This window comes from Equus przewalskii, chromosome 1 (assembly GCF_037783145.1).
Source record: "Equus przewalskii isolate Varuska chromosome 1, EquPr2, whole genome shotgun sequence".
Taxonomy (NCBI): domain Eukaryota; kingdom Metazoa; phylum Chordata; class Mammalia; order Perissodactyla; family Equidae; genus Equus; species Equus przewalskii.
Genome location: NC_091831.1, coordinates 60868234 through 60891120, shown reverse-complemented (window position 1 = coordinate 60891120; position 22887 = coordinate 60868234). Strand labels below are relative to the sequence as shown.

The window sequence follows — 22887 nt, the reverse complement described above, 5'->3', positions numbered from 1 at the left end:
TTTTGTCTACAGTTCAGTCATTGAACCACTTAAGTGCATGTTAATGAATTTATTAACATTTATTAATTGAAAATATTTCACTTAAGACAATATAAAAACATCAAAAGAAAATATCACGAAAGAGAAAAACCAAAGAGAATTTTTAGTACATACTTAGATTGATAAACTTCCAAATCCTCTATAACTAATCTGTATTCGAATTAAAATTTCAGGGTATAATTATTATTTACATATTTAAGGAATCATTGGGTATTTAAGTCAATTTAAAGCAACTATTTAACTTTTTTAAGTTCTCCATTTGGAATATTATACTCAACTTCCGATTTAGTGGTCCTACCGCACTTAAGTGTTTTATTGCGGGAAAGAAATGGGGGCAATAGACTGAGCAGCTTTCTGGGTGCGCAGCGTGGCTTCCAACTTTAGGAGGATGAAGCCCCACCTGGGTCAGGTTGGTCAGTGAGGTGACCTTTCCTGACTCAGTGAGCTAGAATCAGAGCGACTTGGTTCTGGGAGTTTGTCTAAACCCACAGTATTAAAGAAGCACGGTGTTCTAGGGTGTTGACTGATGTTCTCAGAGGGTGTGGGAAGTTCCAAACAGGCGGGCAGCCCGAAGCCAGGACTCAGATGTTGGGCCATCCTAGTCCTCCCAGTCGATGCTGATTGGGCCACCTGTCAGCATCTGGCTCTGTGGACCAGCTGTGTCCTCTCCTTCCACTGCCTCACGGCGCATTCGCCGGTGGCAGCCCTGGGCACAGCGGGAACGCTCATCCAGCATTCCACAGACAAGGACCCGGCAGTGCAGAAACACTTCCTAGAAAGACCATAATGATAATTAACAAAAACAACGATAACCAATGCCACTTGTGGGGCACTTTCTAGAAGCAAGACACTATGCTAAATGTTTCATATATATATTATCTCATTTCATCTAAACAATAGCCCTTTGAGGTAGATGTTATCATCTCCCTTTTATGGATGAGGAAACTGGGACTTAGAAGGGTAAGGAACTTGCCCAAATTCACTCCTTTACTAATGTGGCAAACGCACTGAGGCCCGTGGGTGATTTAAAACCCCACAGCTATAACTTCCGCCTTCGTGCAGGGACGGGAGAGGCCTTAGTGAAGGCCTCAGCTGCTAACGCTAGCATCCTCAGTCTTCACGTCAAGGTCTAGGAGTAACACTGGCTCCCACGCACTTCTGTGTAAAACAACAAGCTCTTTCTCCAATCTTCTTCCTGTAAGTAACTTCCCAAAGCGTGCTGCCTGGTGAGGAGGGAGGTTAGGATTAGACATCATGTTAGCAATCGTTCTGGAACAGCCATGTAGCTGGAAAGGACGTGAATATGCGTACTTAAATGCAGTATGTAAAAGATTTTTAGTTTCTCAAGCTTCCTTTTGTTTCTTTCAACAACTCTACTGAAACAAAAAACAAAAATACTTCCGCCTTAACATACTATATGTAGCCTCTTATAACCTCTATTCATGTATATGCACTTTAAAAAGATGTATCATTCAATTTGCATATAAATTGTTATGGCAACAATTTTTCATATCTTTTTTCTATATTTATCATTTTAATAGCTGCATAATATTGCATTAATTGATATCCTATCTGGGGGCTTTTTTTCACCCCCCCCCTTATAAAAATGCTCTATAAACACATCTGACAAATCTCATTTTTGTTTGTTTTTGAGAAGCTGTCGGAATTGGAATTTTTAGATAAAAGAATATGATGATTTTATGGTTATTATTACATATTTTCAGTCAACTTTCTAGAAAGTGTATCAATTTATACTGCCACTCTATATTTCTCCCTATAACCTTGCAAGTGTTGTAACTTTTATGAATTCAATATGTATAAAATAGTGTCTTTTAATTGTTTTAATTGGCATTTTAAGTACTATTTTCACTGAACATTTCACTATTTGGCTTTTCTGTGAATTTTCCTTTGCCATGTGACCACCACACAGGCTTCTTCAACCATGCCTGCCCACAAGGATTTAAAGTTGTGATCATACAGTATTTTCTTTGAACAAGCACAGCTATTTTATTGGAAGGGAGGCAGATAATTGTGACATTCATGAAGGTGTTAAACTTCTAGATGGTCAGTTTTACAGCATTTTTTCATAGAGATAATGCAGATCCTAACTCTGGGTTCATAGAATGTTACAGATTGGGACATCAAGAAAGAAGGCTAGGCGTGGGGGTGGTTTACAAGCTAAAGGTATTCTGCTCACCTTGTGGTCTTTGCCCACAAACTTGAAGACAGGGACCTGGAAGTGCTTTGCTAGGTGATCCCGTGATGTGTACTGCTTCACTGAGTCATCAGAAACACAGCTGAAGGTAGGAGAGGGTAGCATGTAACTCTTGATTGTTTCAACAGAAGTGAAAAAAGAATCTAGTCCAACATATTTGGTCCAAGGGGAGGCAAACTGGGTGGAGGAGGCTGGGCTGCACTCAAGCTTTTTGAGAATGAAGGAAAAATGAAATTTCCTCCTTGTGAAGACATCTCAGACCCAGCCCTGCTCATTAACGCTGTCTGTCCCATCTATCATTCACTAACTGGGCACAAGGACCTCCTGTTAATGTACTGAAGTATTAGCAACAGCAACAACATTTATTTCAAAGGTAGCTTTTGAAATAAAGATAGCTTTATAAGGCTGTATTTTCATTTGTAATATACCATAGGAATTCTGCATTCACATACTTTATTATTGGTTTGAGATAGCTTTTCTTTAACTAGATTTTCTAAATACTTATTGGACACCTAATCGACACTAGCTCCTGAAGAGTCAAAGGTGAGCAAACCCCAGTTTGTGCATCAAAGAGCTGCATAAACAGCTAAGTTTCTTACAGAATAAATGGTTATATTAGGACAAAGTCATTCACCTCCATTCCTTTTTGCTCTCAGTCAGTACCACCACAGGCAATATTATTATTTTTTAACTGATGGAATGACCGTGAACCTTCATTCCTTCAGGATCGAAACTTCTGGTTGTTGTATTTGATTATGATAATATTTTATTAACCTTTATTACTGCATATGGAAGTACTATGAGGTATGTAAGAAATTCCATTATGTTCCAGCAGTGTACTCTCCAAAGTGTTTTAACTGGTTTAATTCCAAATTGTTTTAATTCCTCTTTTCCCTAATTTAATGCTAAGTTGTAGTTTGATAGGGTTTTGGGGTTTTAGTCTCAGATCTACTGCTCAAAGTGAACCTCCTAGGCTCACCCAGGGTTGGCTGGGGGAAAAGAGTCTTTATTGATTCTCCATTTTGAGGCCAAGGTTTAGTATTGATGAACCTTTTCTCCTTAAAGGCCAAGGATCACACTTGTAGTAGCTTTTCCATTCTGAATTCTAAAAGAACTTTTTTTTATGAATGTATTTTCCTTTTTATGGATAACTAAGAATTCCTACCTACCAGGCCAGGAAAAAAGTGGGGCTCAGATATAAAAGCCTATGGAACTGATATGTGCTCCACATGCTTACAGATCACTTTCTAGTTCATTGCTAATTGCTGTTTGAGTGCAGTTGAAAAATCCAATAAAATTGTTTAAAAATAAGGCATCTTGACTTATATTACTACTACTGCCTTATTCCCCTGGACTGAAGAGACTCGAAACATATAATGTGTTTTCTGTTATTTCTTGTATTTATATACTCATTTTCATTTTCCTGAGGTAAAATTAATTTATACCATCTTCTGATTATGTTCTATAATAAATATTTATTGCATATCTAATCTGTGCAACACACCCTGCTGGCTGCTTCAGAGGATGTAAAGATGAATAATATGGTCCATGACTGCAAGGAGTTTATAGTCCAGTATCTACGACAATCAGAGCAACACGATATTAAAATGGCACTTTTCATCTAAGTGCCTCATCCTTTTCAATTTATATTTACGTAAAAAATGTTATTATTTTTCTTTAAAAGAGAAAATGAAGCAGAAAGAGTTGTTACAGGGTAACATATTACAGAAGAGAACCCAGGATAAATTCTGCCTCTTGATTTGGAGTTAGTGGTGATTAGACAATGCTAGTTTGTTAACTCCAAGTTCATGTGCTAAAAGAAAAGATGGTATAGGAAAATCCAAAATATCTGATTACCCAATATGTTTGTTTTTCTGGAGATTAACTTTAATTCTACTTTGCTCAGGCTTGTATTAAATTATTTTGCATTCTCAGGTCATATGCCAACAAAAACTAGAGGAAGGTGAATCAGAAGTATTAAATATCAGGGGAGAATAGCCTGATTTAAATGTAAGCTGAGGACAACAATCGAACAATTTATAAAAATAAGTAAACTGCATTATGTTTATCTTAGGGCTCTGGACTAGCCCCAAATTACTAATATGACAAATGCTCATTCAAGAATTCATTTGGCAAATATTTAATGCCCCTTCTGGTAGGCTAGGCATTGAGGAAGAAGGAGAAGGAAGGAAGGTTTCTAGTTCAGATCAGAAGGAATCAGGGAGGCTTCATGGAGGAAAGAAACCCTGCTGAATCTTGAAGGACCAGTAAAAATCAGACAGGAAGAAAAGAGGAAGAAGATTTCAGGCAGAGGAAACAGCAGGTGCAGAGTCAGGTGGGGTGCAAGGAGCGATAGAGTTTGGGAATTGCCCACAGTTCCCTTTGGCTGGAGCAGAAACTGGAGAAGGCAGAGGTCAGAGGGTGAGGCACAGTGAGCCAAGCTGAGAGCAGGATTTTATCTTGAGGGCTCATCTCACACGTACCCTTGTGTGTTATCCGTTACTGCACTCGAGATGGAACTATTTGCCTGGGAACAGTGTAAATAGGCCTACACTGAGTGGTTTTGAGTTCCTGCCTCTGCTTTTTAAGCATTTTAATTTCTTCTACAGCATTTTTTTTTTTTTTTTTTTGCTGTTTTGTATGTGCTAAGGGCTGGAAAATTAAACGGCACAGCTTCTTAGAAAACTATACACTTTAAATATGTGTATTTATTATATGCAATATACTCCAACAAAGGTGTAAAAAGTCATTTAAAGGAACCAAAATTCACTCCCCCACAAAAAGTAGATCCATTCCCTAATCTACTTAGCACTAAGTATGTGACTGAAAAAAAGAATTTTAAAAAATGATGCTTCTACTCCTCATTTTAAAACTTTCTGGAGATCACTTTAAGTTGGCAAGAAAACAAAACGGCTCCAGACCTCTCGGAGACCTATTACTGGCCATCCAAAGCAGCTTAGAATGAGAAGTCTTCTGCATTCTGAAAATAAGCTAAGGAATCTGAGGCTAGAAGTCCTCCTGCTGTTAAACAGTTAAATTCACCAACCAAAGGAAATCAAGAGCTAGCCAAAGGTTTTCAGCTTGTGTATATATATTTTTTCCTCTTGACTGGCTGCCCAGGGGCTCTGGGAAGCTGAGATTTGAGAGTTGGGATTTCGGAGGCTGTGTTCAGAAGCTGTCCTACAGTCCTAGGTGAAAGATAACGAGGGCTGGAATCAAGACAGTAAGAGTGAGATAGAAGGAGGTTGGGATGTTGCTACTTTTAAAAAAGCTTCCAGGTGGTCCTCATGTGCATCAGGGGTTGGAAACCACTGTGCAAGACATCGATAGCTGCAGGTGAAGGCTGCCTGTGGCAAGAGATCCGGGGAGATAAAAGCAAAGTAGAAATTTCAGAGTCTATTAGGCCGATTAGGAAAGGGGATGCACCTGAGGCGCACCTGTGGCACCCTCACTTGTCCATTTCTATTAAGCTGACTCCTGACTCCACCTGAGATATATCCCACCTGACACTGAGAGCAAGGAAGAAACTGATGAGAGACCACAATGAGTTTGCCAGTGTGAGTGTATTACATTTCCTGGGAAGGAAGCAATGGGTGTGACAACTGCTAGGCTTCCAATGACACTGTGAGACACACACAGTTCTCAATCCAAGGATCCTCGGGAAATATGAAATCTCCTTTGTATAAAACAAGCAAACAAAACTAAACTTCACTTGTGCTTTCTTCTTCTAAAACCTACCAAGTACTTCTTCTCTCTCCTTCATTACCAAGCTTAAGAGGGATCTACATATGCTGCTTCCACTTCGTCCTTGTCTTGCACTTCTCAGCGCCACCTGGCACTCACGCTGTCCCTTCTCTCTGAGCAGGTTTATCAATGCTATAGTTTCAACAATAAACAGGGGTGACTCTCTGTCCTTTATCTCTAGTCCTGACCTTGCTCCTGGGTTTAACTGATAAGCATTTGCAAATGTCCACTGAACTTCTCTTCCAATGTATCCTGCAGGCATTTACAATTCAATATTATTATTTGAAATTATCATATTCAATATTTTCACCTCAATCTGCTTTTCTACCTACATCCTTTCATCTTGGTTAATGGCATTTAGTCAGTAATCCAAGCCAGAACCCTTGGAATCATGTTTGATTCCCCTCTCCCTCACCAGTTTTTACCTTCAAAACATCAATAAATGGTTTCTGAACTAGTTAAGAGCTCACAAGAGTGCCGTGTCATTTTAGGATATGACTGAGCATGTCTGTGCATTTAGAGGTCGGATGTGAACTGGGGATAATAAACAGTTTAAACAGCATAATTACCCATCCCGGATAAGGTAGTACTTCAGGATCTCATCGATCTTGGATGTGGGAGTAGCAAAGCAGCTCTCCACCAGGCTTTCTAAGCCATTCACGTGCACCAGGGGCTCAATGCCAAAGTAGAGGGAGTCGCGAAGCTTGAGGGTGGGCAGAGCTTCCCGGTAAGGCTCTTCAAACTCATTGTCCTTGAAGATCTCCAGAGTGAACGGGAAGATTCCATGACTGCGGCTCATGATTTCCAATGGAGTGTTTCGAAGGTTGGGAACGTATCCTTCAGAAATGGTGTAGAGGCGCGGAAACTCGCAGGTCACCGGGATCAGCAGTTTGCTGGTTCGGATGATGATGTCCCCGCTGCTTCCTGGGGTCTGCTTGGGTAGACCTGTCACAAGGTTGCTAGCCACGATCTTGTCATTCACCACCTGAGCCAGGCCAGGGCCAGGAGAGGAAAAGGTTTTATGTTTATTTTCTACAGATTTGGTTTACTCCCTTTTGACCACAAGATTCTCCAAACTTCTATTTATTTCAAAATACGTTAGAGATTTGGTTGCTGAAGCCTGAAGGTTTTTTTTTTTTAACTGTTTCTCCTCTTTTTAGCAAGATGTTCTGTTAAGAGTTTTACATACTATTTCATGGTTAACTCACACATTCCTTCAGAGTATCACTCATAAAACCTGAACTGTGCAGAATCAGCAAATTCAAACTTCTGATATTTTAGAAAAGAACAGCTTCTGTCTATTATATTTTTCTAGCCTCCTCCATCTGGTGATCAGGCTGCAGCATGACCTTGGGCTGAACTCATCCACACGCAGAACTTCAGCTGTCACATTTATACAGATGATTTTCAGTTCTTTATCTCCAGCCTTGTCTGCCTTCCTGTGTACCAGAAACTCTGACTCATCATTTCCATTTGATTATCCACAGATACAAGAAACACAATTTGCCTAAGATGGAACCACCTTCTCTCAAATATCTCCCCCATGTCTCATCCAAAGTCTAATTAGCTCTCTGATTTTCTCTTAGTCGGATTCAATAAATATTTGTTGAATCAAATGGTCGCAAGGGCCTCTGCATGGATCTCTTGGATCCAGGTCCTCTTTTTTTCTACCCATCTTGCACTCTTCTGATTTCATTACAACAGTGCCTGCCTAACCCCATTTCTACAGGATAAAGCCCAAACGTCTCACCCTAGCACACAAGGCAGATCTTTGGAAGCACAGTCTCCCCCCATCTACTTTTCCAGTTTCCTTTTCCAACAGGAATTCCTTGCCAGTCAGGCTGTATTGCCCATTCACTCAGCATAAGGCTTAAGTACTCTCATCTCTGAAACGCTCCTTGTTTCCCACCTGAAACGCCCTTTCTTTTCCTCTCTGCCTGTGTAAAGCACACACATGCTTCATCCCAATTCAAGTCCCGCCTTTCTTGACTGCTCCAGTGTTTGTCCCTTTCTGGACTCCTATAGCACCTATCGCCTGTGTCACCGTCTCTTATTTATATTTTGTGTGTGTTGTCATCTCGATACGACTGTGTACGTTCCTAAAAGTCAGGAATCTTGTTTCATATATCCCTCAGACTCCTGGGCCCAGGGCTGTGCACAGATATTTCGGATGAAAGTACAAACCTTTTACCTCCATCTGGTTCAATACTCAAACTCATCTGCTACCTTATAAATGAACCATCATCTACACCAGTTGCTTTCTTCAAGTAAAATAACTGGTCAGAGGGAATGTAGCCAGCCTCGGTACTAGTGCTTATGCACTAAGGAAATTGTCTGCACATATTGGACAGGTGGGACTATTTGAAAACAGAAATAGCAGAATTCTTCTTAAGTCCCTGTCCTCATAGTGCTAGGACCAAGGCAAATGCTCAATAATATATTTGTTAATGAATGGCATATGATTTTTTTGAGCTTCATTCTTTCATGTGGAAATACTTCATCTATGACGCAAGCCACACTGCATACCTCTGTCAACCACCTCCCAAATAACTGGCTTTTGATCATTTCCCAAGTGTCGTCTAGGAAGAACCTACATCGACCACTGTGCCACACGTCTTGAGGGAGAAGAGGATGTTGACATGGGTGCCATTGGACACTCCTCGGCAGGAGGTGTTGGTCAGGAAGAGCTCCAGACCGCCAACCAGGTCCCTGGGGATGCTCACTTCAATGGTGTTCGACTTGCACAACACGGGGACTGCAGCAGAAAGAGCCTACCGTTAGAACAGGGAAACCTGAACTGGGAGAAGGACAAGGAAGGCTTCTAGGAGAAATCATTTCACGCTCACATGATGAGCTTTTTGTTTTATCCTCAAGGAAATCATAAAGCTCATAAGGCTCAAAACAAGTTGGTGTATAAAACCAGGACTCCTGGGGCTGGCCCCGTGGCCGAGTGGTTAAGCTCGCGCGCTCCGCTGCAGGCGGCCCAGTGTTTCGTTGGTTCGAATCCTGGGTGCGGACATGGCACTGCTCATCAAACCACGCTGAGGCAGTGTCCCACACGCCACAACTAGAAGGACCCACAACGAAGAATATACAACTATGTACCGGGGGGCTTTGGGGAGAAAAAGGAAAAAAAATAAAATAAAATCTTTAAAAAAACCCAAAAACCCCCCCAAAAAACCAGGACTCCTAACTCCCACAGTTGTGGTCAAATAACGCTCCTCAAATATATTGTTCCCTGAATGAGGAAATATTGTGTTCAAGTTCCAATTCAACAAACATTTATTTCAGTGTGGCTAGCAAAACTCCATGAACTGAAACACCAAAAGGATTAACTTTTAGCACAAATACAATTTATTGGCAATATAGAAAAGCACTGCTTTGATATAGGCTTAAATTATAAATGGTACTACTTTGACTTTACCATTAATTACTGCCCCATAAAGGGAGGTAATAAAAACAATGTTAGTGCACTTGGGGAAGAGTTCCAAATTATCCTTGCATTGCTCAGTAAACCATAAACTCCGACTATAAATTCCACTTTAATTTAATACAGAAAAGATTGCTTTTCCTTAGCATTCCCATGCCGACGTCTCCAGACTCTACAAATACCCTAAAGGGAACACTTACGGGCATGGTCAGAAAATATGTGAGGATGATATCAATATGTGAGGATGTATTGTAAGAGTGGCATAGTATAAAGAAATCAGAGATAGGTGCCCATTAAATATTTGCTGGATGAATGAACTGATATTCTGGACATACATAAGTAGACTTCTAGAAAATAGTTCTCAGGGGATTGTTGACGCTCATATTGTAAGTGTAGGGAGAAGAATCAGTTCCCTAGGGCTTTCAACTTAGTACCTGTTAGAAAAGAAAAGAACTGCATCAATGTCTTAGACTTCTTGCTGAAAGAGCTGGTATTCTAAAAGATGAGAATCTGACACACTTGGGTGAGGAATGCAGAGAGATTCAAGGGGAGGAAGTCAGAGCAGAGGTTGAGCCCATCTGGGTACTACCTTGGCAAGTGTGGTTATCCTCAGACAGCACTAAGCCCCGGGGGCATTCACACTGATAGGCCTTCTCAGACATAAGGCAAGAATGGCTGCAGCCACCGTTGTTATTGTGGCATCCTTCAATGTCTGCAATAAAAACCAAAAGAAAAGAGAATGCTCTTATAGCCCTCTTCCCCAAGAATTCTGGTTCTTAGGATGGCATTTTGCACCAGGGATTATGCTTGACTCATCACAGTATCAATGGGGCCTAACCCAGTCACTGAGACACCTGGAGAAGCCCACAGAAAAAAAATGTTTATTAAGTGTTTTAGCTACAAAGAGCAAGCTTACAACATCCACAGCTCTAATCACTCAAGCTCGTCATTTTGTAGAATGCCCTTCAACCTGGATTTGCCTGTTTTTCTCATGGTCACGATTTTGGAGAGGAAGACCCAAAAGTCATTTCTTAATTGCCATAACATTTAATCCACCCAATTTGAAATTCTGTAGGGTATTGCTGATGTAAAAGGGACTGACAGAATATAAATTCACCTGGACCAGCTAGGTGGCTCAGAGTTATTGCCAGCTGGTTGGATCATCAGCCCTTCTCTTCAAGTCTCTAGAAATAACAGCACTGGAGATAGGGGTCTTGGGCTGACATCACACTATAAAAATGAGCCTTAGACGACACACTAAAAGAGTCCATTCAACTGAGCTCTTTGTGACATTCCTCTTATGAGGTGGTTTGAAAAGCTTCCTTTTTTAAAGTTTTGCACTTTCAAAAAGCATGCTCAATCAAATGGACAAAAAGGAAAAAATATTCAGTTGAAAACTGAAGAAACTGCCGTTTGATTTCATAGTCAGCAGAAGAAAAATAATGACCTTTGTGGGCTCTGGACATAATCTTTTAGATCAAGGGTCCTGAGACTCTGGCCTGCTGCATGTTGCTGAGGATAACGTTCTATCGGCACACGGTCTCTCCCATTCATTCACCTATCGTCTACGGACGCGTCTCACTACGAGGGCAGAGCTGAGCAGTTTCAACAGATTCGTGTGCTCCACAAAGTCTGAAAAATTTACTGTTTGGCCTATACAGAAAAAGTTTGCTGCCCCCTGTTCTAGGGTAAGATAATAAAAGGAAATGCTTCTAAATCATCTAAGATGCTCAAGGAAAGATACGAGCTGATTTCCAATTGAAGCTGTAACACTCAGTTCAATAATAGTGAAAAGAATAGCTCTTTGGAACGTCAGTAAATTAACTTGGGATGAATCTATTTTTGTGAAACATATAGAGAGAATAAATTTGCAATGAATTAATCTTTAGAAAATTTAAGAGAGATTAGGCTACACCTGTTTATAAATCTGTATAATTAAAAAGGATAAGAGCACTCCTGTGGGCTTTTGAAATAACTGACAATGCTATATAACAGTGTAGACAAAAGCATAAAAATATGCTGTAAGATGTTAAAATCAACATTAATGGAAATTTTTTTCTTAAAAATGATCTTCATTAAGTCATTTAATTTCTCTGGGTCTCAACTTCAATACTTGTAAAACGAAGGTGTTGGACTAAATGTTCATGCACTCAGGATATTTCCAGGTCTAAAACTGCAAAGCACAAAATAAATTAAAATTCTAAACTGGCTTAAGGGATTCAAGTCTCCTACAAGGATAAACCAAAATGTTTAGAATGGATATATCCGGCAAGTGGGATTGTGGGTCATTTTAGTTAACTTTCTTTTACTCCTCTGTATTTTCTTCTATGAACATAACTCTTTCATAATAAAAAAAAAAGAAAAATTACTTAAAAATTAAAACGAGATTTTTATTAACAAAAAGAAGATACAATTATCTAACAGACTAGCTAAAGAAACAAATATGTTTAGACTATTAATAAAACTTAAGGATTTAAAATACAGATCTTAATTCTAAAGTGTAACTGATATACAAATTTTATCTTCTGCTAAAATACTTTTCAGTTATGATTATTAGGTTTTAAAATTATATGAGGATTAACTGTAATATTCCAATAAAGTGCTCATGAATAATTATAAATATTTCTCGTGGAACATTTCATTAATATTCAAATATGCAAAGATTATTGCATAAAATAATTAAGATTTAAGGAGGATTCAGGACATTACCCTTATTCAATAAAATTTAAAGCACATTTAGTCTTGTTATAAAGGGCAGTAGTTTAATATTCTGCCTAATGGTCCCTCAGTTAACAATGCAAACTTTGTTGCATGGAATAAATTGTGGGCACTAGACATAATTTTTCCCTTTGGGGTGGTATTTTATTATTTTGAATATAACTAGAATAAAGTGAGCTCTTCTATTATAGTCTATTGTGCCACAAATTCAATTATCCTCTGGAACAAATCATATGTCCTCTGTGAATAATAATAATTAAGCCATTTATCTCTTTATGTAATCTGCAGAGAGTTATTTTTTGTCCCTCAACTCTCAGTGTCATGAGGTTCAGACTTACTAGAGCAAGGTGATGAAATTTTAGCTGTCATAATTTGCAAGGGCAAATGTGCCTTAGAGAAGGGACGTTAAGTTTTATATACTAATAGTACACAATTTCCATTTCAATTATTTGGCATACATTATGAATTCTTTTTTACTACTTAATCATATGAAATGTATACAGCACTTCTGCTATTAAAAATAGATAATTTTGGGGCTGGCCCTGTGGCCTAATGGTCAAGGTTTTCTGCGCTCCATTTCAGTGGCCCAGGTTCTTGGTTTCGAATCCCAGGCATGGACCTACACCACTCGTCAGCCAAGATGTGGCAGTGACCCACATACAAAATAGAGGAATATTGGCACAGATGTTAGCTCAGGGCTAATCTTCCTCAAGCAGAAAAAAGAGGAAGATTGGCAACAGATGTTAGCTCAGGGAGAATCTTCCTCAGCAAAAAAAAAAAAAAAAAAAGAAAGAAAGAAAACAAGAAAATTTTACTTAACTCCAAAAAATGTATTAATCTTCAATTAAGCATACAGGGAAAAAATAGGCTTCATGTAAACCAGTTTACTTCCAAGATGCTAAGACTTACTTATGAAACTTGGTTAAAAACACAAACTCTAAGGCCCATCCTGCCTCACTGAATCAGAGCCTCCAGGAGAGAGGCCTATGGAGAGGCCGGTTTAAAAGCACCCTGGTGAGTCTTCTCAGCGGGGAAGCTTGAGAAACACTGCCGTAAACCGTTTGTTATGCCACTTGCCTCCGTTATCTTGCTACTCTAGGTGTGCTCCTTGCACCCACAGCTTAGGTGTCACCTAGAAGTTATTTAGAAATGCAATGTCTTCGCCTGACCCCAGACCTACCGAATCAGAATCTGCATTTTAACAAGATCCCAGGTAATTCGTGGGCACATTAAAGTTTGAGAAACACAGAATACCCTATTTTTATTTCCCCGATTAAAACATGGCTCTCTGCCTCCTGCAAAATGCAATAACTCCCTCCTGTTAAGTCTTAGAGACAAAATCAGTAGTGAATTCTGTCTGCGACATGAACATCCTCGGTGATGGTGGACTCCTTTTGCCATTTCTTTACACAGCCAAATTGTTACTCTCCTCTAATGTTGTGCAGTTTCATGAACATCAAAGAATAAGCCAATGGCTCAGCTTGGGCTCTTCATTTGAATTCCTGCTTACTCATTCTCACCTTCACAAGTCTTGCCATCACTTTTTAGCACACGGCCAGCCCCACACTCACAGCGATAGGAATTTTTGAGGTTTACACAGATCTCACTGCAGCCACCATTGTTTTGCTCACATTCATTTTCATCTGTAGAAGAGAAACCACATTATTACACACTGCTAAGCAACTCCAACTTTTCCCAAGCCCCTTAGCAGAATCTCCACATCTTTTCAGATCCTGTTGATAGATTTTCGACAACCCAACCCCCTCGGTGTGATCCGGTATAACCACTTCTATCAACCTGATCTCCACCAAGTTATTCGTCCATTTGCTCTCTGCCAGAGCGGAAGGCACCAAGTTGCTTGCCAGTTCCCTCCTAAGGGCAAAACCGTGGGGAAATGAAGTTACTTTTGTTACTTGGGTTCACTTATTTGTCTGTATTAGTGAATCTCATTTTCTCCAATGTGTTCCTGAAGATTTCCTAACTAAATACAAACCTATAAATCAAATTGAGTTTTAAATACATTTAAATACATATATTGCAGAAGGAAATATCTGACAAAATGTTTTGTGAGGCAGTCTTTTGTTATAACATGAACAACTGCCCTCAAAATCTATTTTAAATATTAGAATATTCTCACATTGTAGTTAAGCAATGATTGTTAACTTTTTAAGGATCTGATGGGGGCCGGCCCCGTGGCTGAGTGGTTAAGTTTGAGCGTTCCGCTTTGGCGGCCCAGGGTTTTGTTGGTTCGGATGGTTTGGGCGTGGACATGGCACCACTCATCAGGCCATGCTGAGGCGGTGGCCCACATAGCACAAACAGAGGCATTCACAACTAGAATACACAACTATGTACTGGGGAATTTGGGGGGAAAAGAAGAATGTGGCAAAAAAAGAAGATTGGCAACAGTTGTTAGCTCAGGTGTCAAGCTTTAAAAAAAAAAGAATCTGATGAAGGATACAGACTCTTGCTACAAAAATGTGCACAGCTGGCAATAAATGTCGATCTCCTTCTTTTTACAAACAAAGAAAGGGAAGCTTGGGAGCTAAATTTGTCAAGACCTGGATATAGGATATAAGCCAGGGACCGGAGCTTGAAACCCACAGGGTGACAGAAGGCATGACCTTGGGCCCAGGAGAGGAGATAAGCTGGAACTGAAATCTTGCTTAAGTCCAGGACCCCAAAAAAGGTCTCCCAACAATGAAAGGGGGAGTAGCAGAACTTTGCTCCAAGGCCCAGGGAAGCAGTAAGGAAGCTTTCTGTCTGAGGTTCTAGAAGAGAGAAAAACCTTCATAAACAATGGAAACCCCAAGTTGGGCCCTGTCATGGTTGAAGTACGAAGTTATATTTCCTACATAGTGTGGGGATATTGAAGCTGAGAAACTGTTAAATTTGGCCTGGACTGGTAAAGCTTCTGTGAAGCCTGACAGAAGCCTTTGAAAAACTGCTCTGTAGTAAAACTTCCACAAACCAGGTGATGAGTGGAGTCCCATGGAAAAATAATTACAACAGGAGGTGGTTTGCCATAAAACACTACACATGAGGAAGTGATTCACTATGAGAGAGAGCTGGACAAATAATAAACAGAAGGCTTTGAACTGGAGATAACCAAATAATCCAGAAAAATTCATAATACAAGGATTTTAAAAATCACTAAACTGATAAAAGCAAGGATAGTAACCAAAATAAAAGAAGTGTGTAACAAGACAAAACAGAATTGAAAACAAACAAACAAACATGTAGAACTTGTAGAAATGAAAAATGTGGTCTCTGAGATCAGAATCTTCACGGGGCCCCTACTACCTGAAAAATGGATGGTGAGAGGCGTGAGCAACCTTCCTGGATGTGGCCACACTGGTGTTTGGGTCCAGGCCTCTGTTTCAAGCCTGCATTACTTGGCTTGGGACTGATTTTTTTGAAAATTTTAATTGAGTTCATAATAGTTTACATCAATGTGAGATTTCAGTTGCACATTATTTCTCGACTGTCACCACATAGGTGCTCCCCTTCACCAGCTGTGCCCACTCCCCACCACTCTTCCCCTGGTAACCACTGAGCTGTTTTCTTGGGAACTGATTTTTTAATGTAAGGGAGAAATAAACTTCTACTTACTTAAGCCATTGTTATTTGAGGGTTTATTATTATTTACAGCCTAGATACTCTATGCCCCAACAATTCCACTTTTATCGATATACTGTATAGAATGCCTCATGGATGGGGTAAAGTATCATTTTTATGTTAATTTTAAGAACATGCAAAACAACGCTATATATTATTATGGGTACATATATAAATAATAAAATCGTGAAAACAGAGACCAGAAGAACACACACTAACTTCAAAACACTGATTATCCCTAGAGGGTGAGAGAGGAAAGTGAGATGGAGTGAGCTGGCTTTACTTGTATCTGTAAAATTTTATTTCAAAGAAAAGGAAGAATAATTTAACAGAAATATAAAGCAAGTCACATGTGTAATTTTAAATTTTCTAGTAGTCACATAGAAAAATTTGTTAAAAGAAATTGGTAAAATTAATGTTAATAATATATTTATCACTTAATCTAACATGTCCAAAATATTTCATTTCAATGTATAGTCAATAATAAAATGATTGAGGTATTTTTCCTTCTTTTTTTGAACTAGTCTTCAAAATTCAGTATAGCGTATCTCAACTTGGATGCTAAATTTCGTCAGAAATACTTGGTCCATATTTAGAGTCATAAAATTTACAGCTGGTTACTCAAGATGTCCCAAACTTTTCTGGTTTTCCAATGACTGAATCAAGTAGCAGTTTTAAACATAAAATGAAGTAAAATTAAAATTCAGTTTTTCAGTCACAGTAGCCACATTTCAAGAGCTCCATAGCCACACACGGACAGTGGCTACTGTATTGGACAGCATAATTCTAGACTATCCCTACAGATGATATAAATTTGGCTTGTGGCTTTAATTATAAACTATAAAGGCAAACACCATTCCAAGTGTTCAGAAACACAAACTGGAAAATGATGGGCTCTGAGTCAGGATGAGTTTTTTGATTTGTCCCTTTGATCCTAATAGTCCATTTCTACTTCAAGATTAGTTTCTTACCAAAGCATGTCTGCCTGTCGGGGCCCAGCACGGTTCCTGGAGAGCACGTGCAGTCACTGGGATCCAAGCAGCTGCCATGGCAGTCCTCATCACAGATGTCATAAAAATCTATGGAAGGACAAAGATGACCTTTCATGAGGGGTAAGGGCCAGAGGACATTCCCATTCATGAGAAAGCCTCAAGAGTTCAATCACGGGGTACAAGTTCCTAGCCACCATCAAGAGAATTCTAATTGTTCAGGGTTTACATAACCCAATGGAAAGAGATACTGCCCCGGGACTTCTTCCGTCATTTAGATCAATGATTCCCAACTTCAGATCCACAGGCCCTTGGGTGGCCATAGAGTTTCTGCAAATCTAACGCCTCACCAAACAAGACCTGTAGACTAAATAATTATGTCCTACACTTCTATGGACTCTATTTTTTAAATGTGTACAGATTTTGACGGGATTAATAACACAAAAATTCATTTAAAGGCATTGCTGATCTCATTACTGATCCCTTTATGTATAATTTTAAAAAATCACTGGATACTATTCACAATGCTGCCATATGGATCTCTGATATATATCTTAAAAAAGGGTCCCTTTCTATTCTTCAGGAATTGTTCAGAAATCTAAGAACAGATCTCATAAATCACAGTCTGGAGGTATCTGTGGCCCTAAATCAATGTTATTCAGACTTTGAGATACTACTGTCACCATGATGGAACTTCATAAGGCACTTTTCTCTTTGATGCCATCTGTGGCCTTGTGAAGGAGGAAGGAGAGCACGGGGAGGGTACTCACGACCACAGTAGACATGAAAGCAGACACTGGGCCTGGTCAGACGATACACATAGTAGCCTCCAGGGCAAGCCTTCACCTCCACCGTGGTGTTCCAGAGGCAGCAGTTCCCATTGAAGCTCGCACAGGCCTGGCGTTGCACAATGCCATCACCTTCTAGAGGGTGGCTGCCATTGAGCCAGACAGGTGCATGGGTCCCACAGTGGTTTTCTGGTATGCAGAAGGTGGGCATGGCATCCCCTGCCATGCCAGTGAAGCGGTACCACTCCCCATCCACATGGTTGTCACATAGAGGTGGACCTTGAGACTCATCAAATTGGTGGTCAGTATTCCTCCAGGGCTCATTCAGACTGATGTAAGCAGAACAAGGATCTAGGGCTGGAGATGAAAAGAACACCTCAGAGGCAGCATGTGTTTCAGGTCAAAGTGGCAACAGCCTGAGTCCACCTTCTTGGTCTTGCATTTTGGCTTTTTGGGGTTCAGAAAGAAATAATCTCAAGTCCCAAAAAGTTGCTGTTTAAGGTTGTTCAAGTTGACTTAAACATGTTTCATAAACGCCTTTCACAAAATTATTTCAAATCTATTTCAAGTTTAGTGTTAGCATTGGACTGAACTTTTTATTTGCAGTAATCATTTAATAGAGGGATGATTGTTCAGACCAAGGGAGTTGAGGATTATAGTCTCCTTGAATTCTGCACTTGTGAGACAATATTTTGAATATTGTGTTCACATCTGGAAGCTATATTTTATGAAAGTAATGGACAAACTTGGTATCCAGAGGAAGGTGGCCAGACTGAGAAGGGAGGCTGAAAATTATTTACTGGGGAGGAAGTTGAGAACTATAGGTCAAAGAATATGCATATCAGTTTTCAAAAATCTGAAACAGGTTTGTGGAAGAGGAGGTAGGTATTCTGTTATAACAACAAGAACAATTGTTATGGAGAATCACATTTCAGTTCACCTACTCAGTAATGGAGAGGCTGTATGAGAGTACGGTAAATTCCTCATCTTTGGAAATTTTCAGAAAGTATTTGGATGCAAGATTCCAAATGATGCAAGATTGCTCGTTTGTAAGCAAGACTATGGGTGGAATTTTGCACTAGTGGGAAGTTTGACTTAATAATGTGTAAAGCTCATTCCACTGAAAAGGAAAAGGCCTCTGGTGCATGTCAGCTGCTTTGAAATGTGCTGGCAAGTAGTTATCAAAGATATTCTCAAAGTGAATTTTGGTATATATTCCATCAGCTTATTGAAAATTTCATGAACTTTGTGTATTCACAATTAACCACAGAGTTACTATCTATAATACAGAAACATTTCCCAAGCGCACATTTGCAGCGCATAAATTGCATGAACAAATATCAAAAACATTTTAATGACTAAAGACACCAATATCGCCAATATTCTCACTGCTTCCCTCAATTTCAGGGAATCAGTGAATTAATGTAGGCATCTGCTGTCCTTATGAAAAATCTAGAAAACCAAGAAATTCTAGAAAGGAACACTAGCCAGAGAGTACTATCCTTCTTAATGCAGGTGAGGCTGACTTAACTGACATTGTAGGCAGGGAATTCACATTAAGGTTGATACATTTTGTGGGCAGGAAATTCAATTTTAGCAAATACTGCACAACAATTAAATGTGGATGGGCCATGATCATAAAATCTAGGTTGTCTAGAAAATATTTTGGATTTTCCCAGTCTACATCTGAAACTCAACTTTACTCTCTAAACTTCAGCTGCTTGTAGAGGAGGGTGTAGCCTAGTGCTAATGGCCCCACCCAGAACGTGACAGCTTGGGACAAGAAACAAGTAGGATATTGCAATTTCTGGAAATCACATATTTGCAGAGTTGCATATGGCAAGAGCAATCCTCTCCTTTAAAAAGTCTCTGAGGTGTCCCAATTGAGCCCTAGAATCTAGTTCGATGTCCCTTGAAGGGAAGAAATGTCCTCATATAGACTCTCTCTCCTCTCAAAAGGGAAAAATTCCCTCATCTTCTCTCCTAGCTGTGGTTCTCTTCTGAAGCAAGGTTTCCAGGGCAATTTCACAGGCGATTATAAATTCATAGAAATATTTGGCTCATCTCTTTGGCTCAAATTTTATAAGCAATGGTTAGGTACTCAACTTTTAATGGCTTTTACAGAAATTCCCAAACCTCCCTCAATAACATGATTTATAAAGTTTCTCCTTAAACTTAATTGTCATTTCCTGTGCTATTTGTTAAAAGCTCACTTTCTCTCTTGTGGTAGGGGATATATGGCACAAACAGGAGAAATTTACCAACAATCTTCTTAAAATAAATAAATAACATATGTTTTTAAAAATTACCCACGCAATATTTTCTAACATTAAATATACCCATTCCACTCCACCCTCTTTTAAGGCAGTAATCCGATCCTTTAATAATCTGGCCACTGGTGTTAATTCCTGTTTTCACTCTCAACATGGAGCCGGGAATTTGGTATTAAGCCTATTGCGTCCTAAACTGCTGACATATATACTCCTCAAAGGGGAGCGCTTCAAAAAGAACAGCCCTGAGGGTTCCTGTCAAAGTTCAAGTCAGGGAGTCCCCAGCTTCCCAGAACGCAACCCTGCCTTTTGCTAGGGCCTGACTGCCGGCGCCCTACCGGTTGCCCCTCCCTGGTGCCCCTAGTCAGGGCGGGCACCTCTCAGCGGCGGAGCGTCCCCGCCCTTTCACCCCGGTGTTTGCAGAACTGCCCTCAACTCGAAGTACCCCAAACTTAGGTGCGCACCCTGGATGCGCCTCTCCTGTGCTTGCCGTCGCCCTACTCTGCGACCGCGCGCTGGGTCCGGAAGCCCCACTCTCCTTTCTTCCTTCTCCCTCCCTCCTTCTCTGTCCCTTCTTACTCTCCCCTAACGCTTCCCGCTTCCCCACCTCCTCTCCCCTTCCTCCTTTCCTTCTCCCTCTTCTTTGCTCTCACTCGTCCCGCCCCCACCCAAATCTCCAGCCCCAAAGTTCTCCCTTTGTCTTCCTTCTGACATTGAGTCAAACGTCTTTAGAAGGGCTGTAAAAAATAAATAAATAAATAAATAAATAAAATCTAAAAGCTCTAGGAGGGAAGAAGGTGTATGATGGAAGGGACAGGAGGTACTAGATGAAGAGATAGCCAGGGAGGAGAGCAGGAAGAAAGGCGAGTGGAAGCTGAGGAGAGGAGGACTTTTGCTAAAGCGACTCTTGGTTAGGTATTGGCAGCAGATAAAGAGTGAGTAATTAAACTCAGCTCAAGCCTATTTGTTTTTAATAGACTATTGTTTAGAAGAGTTTTAGATTTGGAGAACAGCTGAGAAGCTAGTTCAAAGAGTTCCCATATACTCAGCACCCAGTTTCCCATACATTAGTATGGTACCTTTGTCACAATTAACGAACCAGTGCTGATACATTATTATTAACTCAACTCAGTGGTTTAGTCCAATTTCCTTAGTTTTTGCTTATGTCTTTTTCTGTTCCAGGATCACATCCAGGACACTATATTACATTTCATTTTCATGTCTCCTGAGTCTCCAGCCTATTTTTAATGTCTATCCCTAAAGATGCTAGTTACCATGAGAACCCTGAGTTACTCTGAAGGAATAAATCAGGGTCAATTAAACAGTGAGCTATGCAAGAGTGCCAGGAAGGATGGTTCTCTCCATTTCAACCTCCTCTCGCCCTGGCATCCAACTAGAACTTAAATTCTATTTGTTAGTAACTGGAAGTGCAACTTGTCTTTGCCTCGTTGGCCAGTTTTGTGCCAAGCCTGAGGAGGGGGACAGTTTAAGATTCACTCAATCTTTGCAAAAAGTCATATTTTCCGATGTCAAGAATAGGAAGTTTGATTTATCCAGAACTGGGCCTTTCATGGGGACAGAGCATTCAGTCCGTCCCTTGTATTCATTAAAGAAAAAACTCTATCCTCACCTCTAAAAATCATTTTTTTTGCTTTTAAAGTCGCAACTATAAAAGTGCCTAGAATATGAAGAGGTTAGAATTCCTTTTACACATATTCCAAGAAATACTTAGCTCGTGAAAAGCTTGGATATGGCAGATCCATGGAAATTCTGGATGTCCAGACAAGAGACTAAATGGAACATGAAACAAATCCTCTGAAAATATATCTACATAGGTTATCAATGACTTTCCTTACAATATTCTAGAACCAGTATTTGGGATACTGGAATCTGCTCTTAATAATTTGTGCAATAATAGCAAATTCCCACAACAAAAAATGCATTGTGCCAAGTACTTGACACAAGACTCACCCCTTGGTGACACAGGTGTGATTGTGATGAAGAGGCAGGTGAGAAGCAGGAACTGAGGCATCCTTCTGGACCAGCCACCAGAAACAGACTGGAAAATCCTCATAATTCCAGTTTTCTTTTGTCTCCTTTTTTAAGCACTTTCTTTTAGAGGCCTCTGGGCTCTTATGAAGAAAGACTTTTCAGTACTTGTTGGGGCTTTATCAGAGGAAGAGGATGAGTGGGATAAGGTGTCCATTGCTCTGGCCTTGACCCCAGATAGAAGCTTTGCTTTACACTGTGAACAGGGTTATTTTATTGATATTTTTCTTTAGGAAAAAAACCCTTACAATCCCTCATCCTCCTATTGTTTTCACTCCAGAATTCCCTGCAATGAGACCTCCAGTATCTTATCCAGAAGGGAACTTCAAATGAGGGACATCCTCTCACATCAAAATCTTGTTTGGTGACTGCTAGGAATTGAGTTCATGATGTCGCAGCCATAGCATTGCATACTAAATGAGAATGGGATAAAGCCAAATTGTTGGAACTGGTCATTAGGAAATGTCTTGGTTGGAGGGTCAAGAAGTTTACAATAGCACACAAAAACGTAGTAAGGACAGGTATGGGAAGGAGACGATATTCTCTTGAAGAAAGCTCTTAAGTCTGTATTATTATGATCTTTGATCTCAAAACTTCCTAAAGAAACAAGGTTTCAGTTGTGTTTTTACCAATGCAAGCAGCACTACCTCATGTTTTCATAGTGCCTTTCTTCCCAAAACTTAAAATGGTTTAGTGTTATTTTACTAATTCTCACACTAAGATAGGGATAGGGGCTTCAACTCATTAAATTAACAACACGCTGAAAAGTAAGTGACCAAGTTTACTGGAGTTTCACTTTTAGACAAAAGAGGGAAAATGTCTGGACGTATATATTAACATGTCACCAGATACAACCTTAGTAATTACAGGTTTGGAATTTGCCAGCTCCCTGAAGTTCTGTGGTGTGTGGACATCTGAGAAGTGGCAAGTACTATTACTGAAGATAAGTGTGAAGGGGAAGGATAAAACGAAGGGTGAGGAAAAGGTTTTTGTTCGTTTAAGTATTATATTCAACATGGATCTGAGT

At 39.9% G+C, this 22887-nt stretch overlaps 1 protein-coding gene across 2 annotated transcripts; it reads right to left on the bottom strand.

Annotated features, from left to right (window-relative positions):
* Positions 1–34: 34 nt before the first annotated feature.
* Positions 35–22055, bottom strand: OIT3 (oncoprotein induced transcript 3). Of its 2 annotated transcripts, XM_008530594.2 has the most exons (9): positions 21783–22055; positions 17524–17898; positions 16736–16843; positions 13667–13789; positions 10018–10140; positions 8593–8753; positions 6568–6983; positions 2237–2336; positions 35–811 (listed from the first exon to the last, which is right to left on the bottom strand). In XM_008530594.2, the coding sequence occupies exons 1-9, from the start codon at positions 21883–21885 to the stop codon at positions 638–640; spliced, it is 1683 nt and encodes a 560-aa protein (XP_008528816.1). In that variant the 5' UTR covers positions 21886–22055; the 3' UTR covers positions 35–637. The 2 variants fall into 2 exon arrangements, with proteins under 2 accessions (XP_008528816.1, XP_008528817.1); XM_008530595.2 differs by lacking the exon at positions 2237–2336 and having other exon boundaries at positions 21783–21976.
* Between the last annotated feature and the right edge of the window lie 832 nt (positions 22056–22887).

Bases quoted from the DNA above. Each gene is read 5' to 3' on its own strand.
- OIT3 (XM_008530594.2), bottom strand. From the start codon at position 21,885: ATGAGGATTTTCCAGTCTGTTTCTGGTGGCTGGTCCAGAAGGATGCCT. The intron at 10,141-13,666 runs GTGAGAATGAGT...TTTTTATTGCAG, and splicing joins TGATGGCAAGACTTGTGAAG to ACATTGAAGGATGCCACAAT. The intron at 8,754-10,017 runs GTAGTACCCAGA...TTTCTGCTGCAG, and splicing joins GGATAACCACACTTGCCAAG to TCCCCGTGTTGTGCAAGTCG.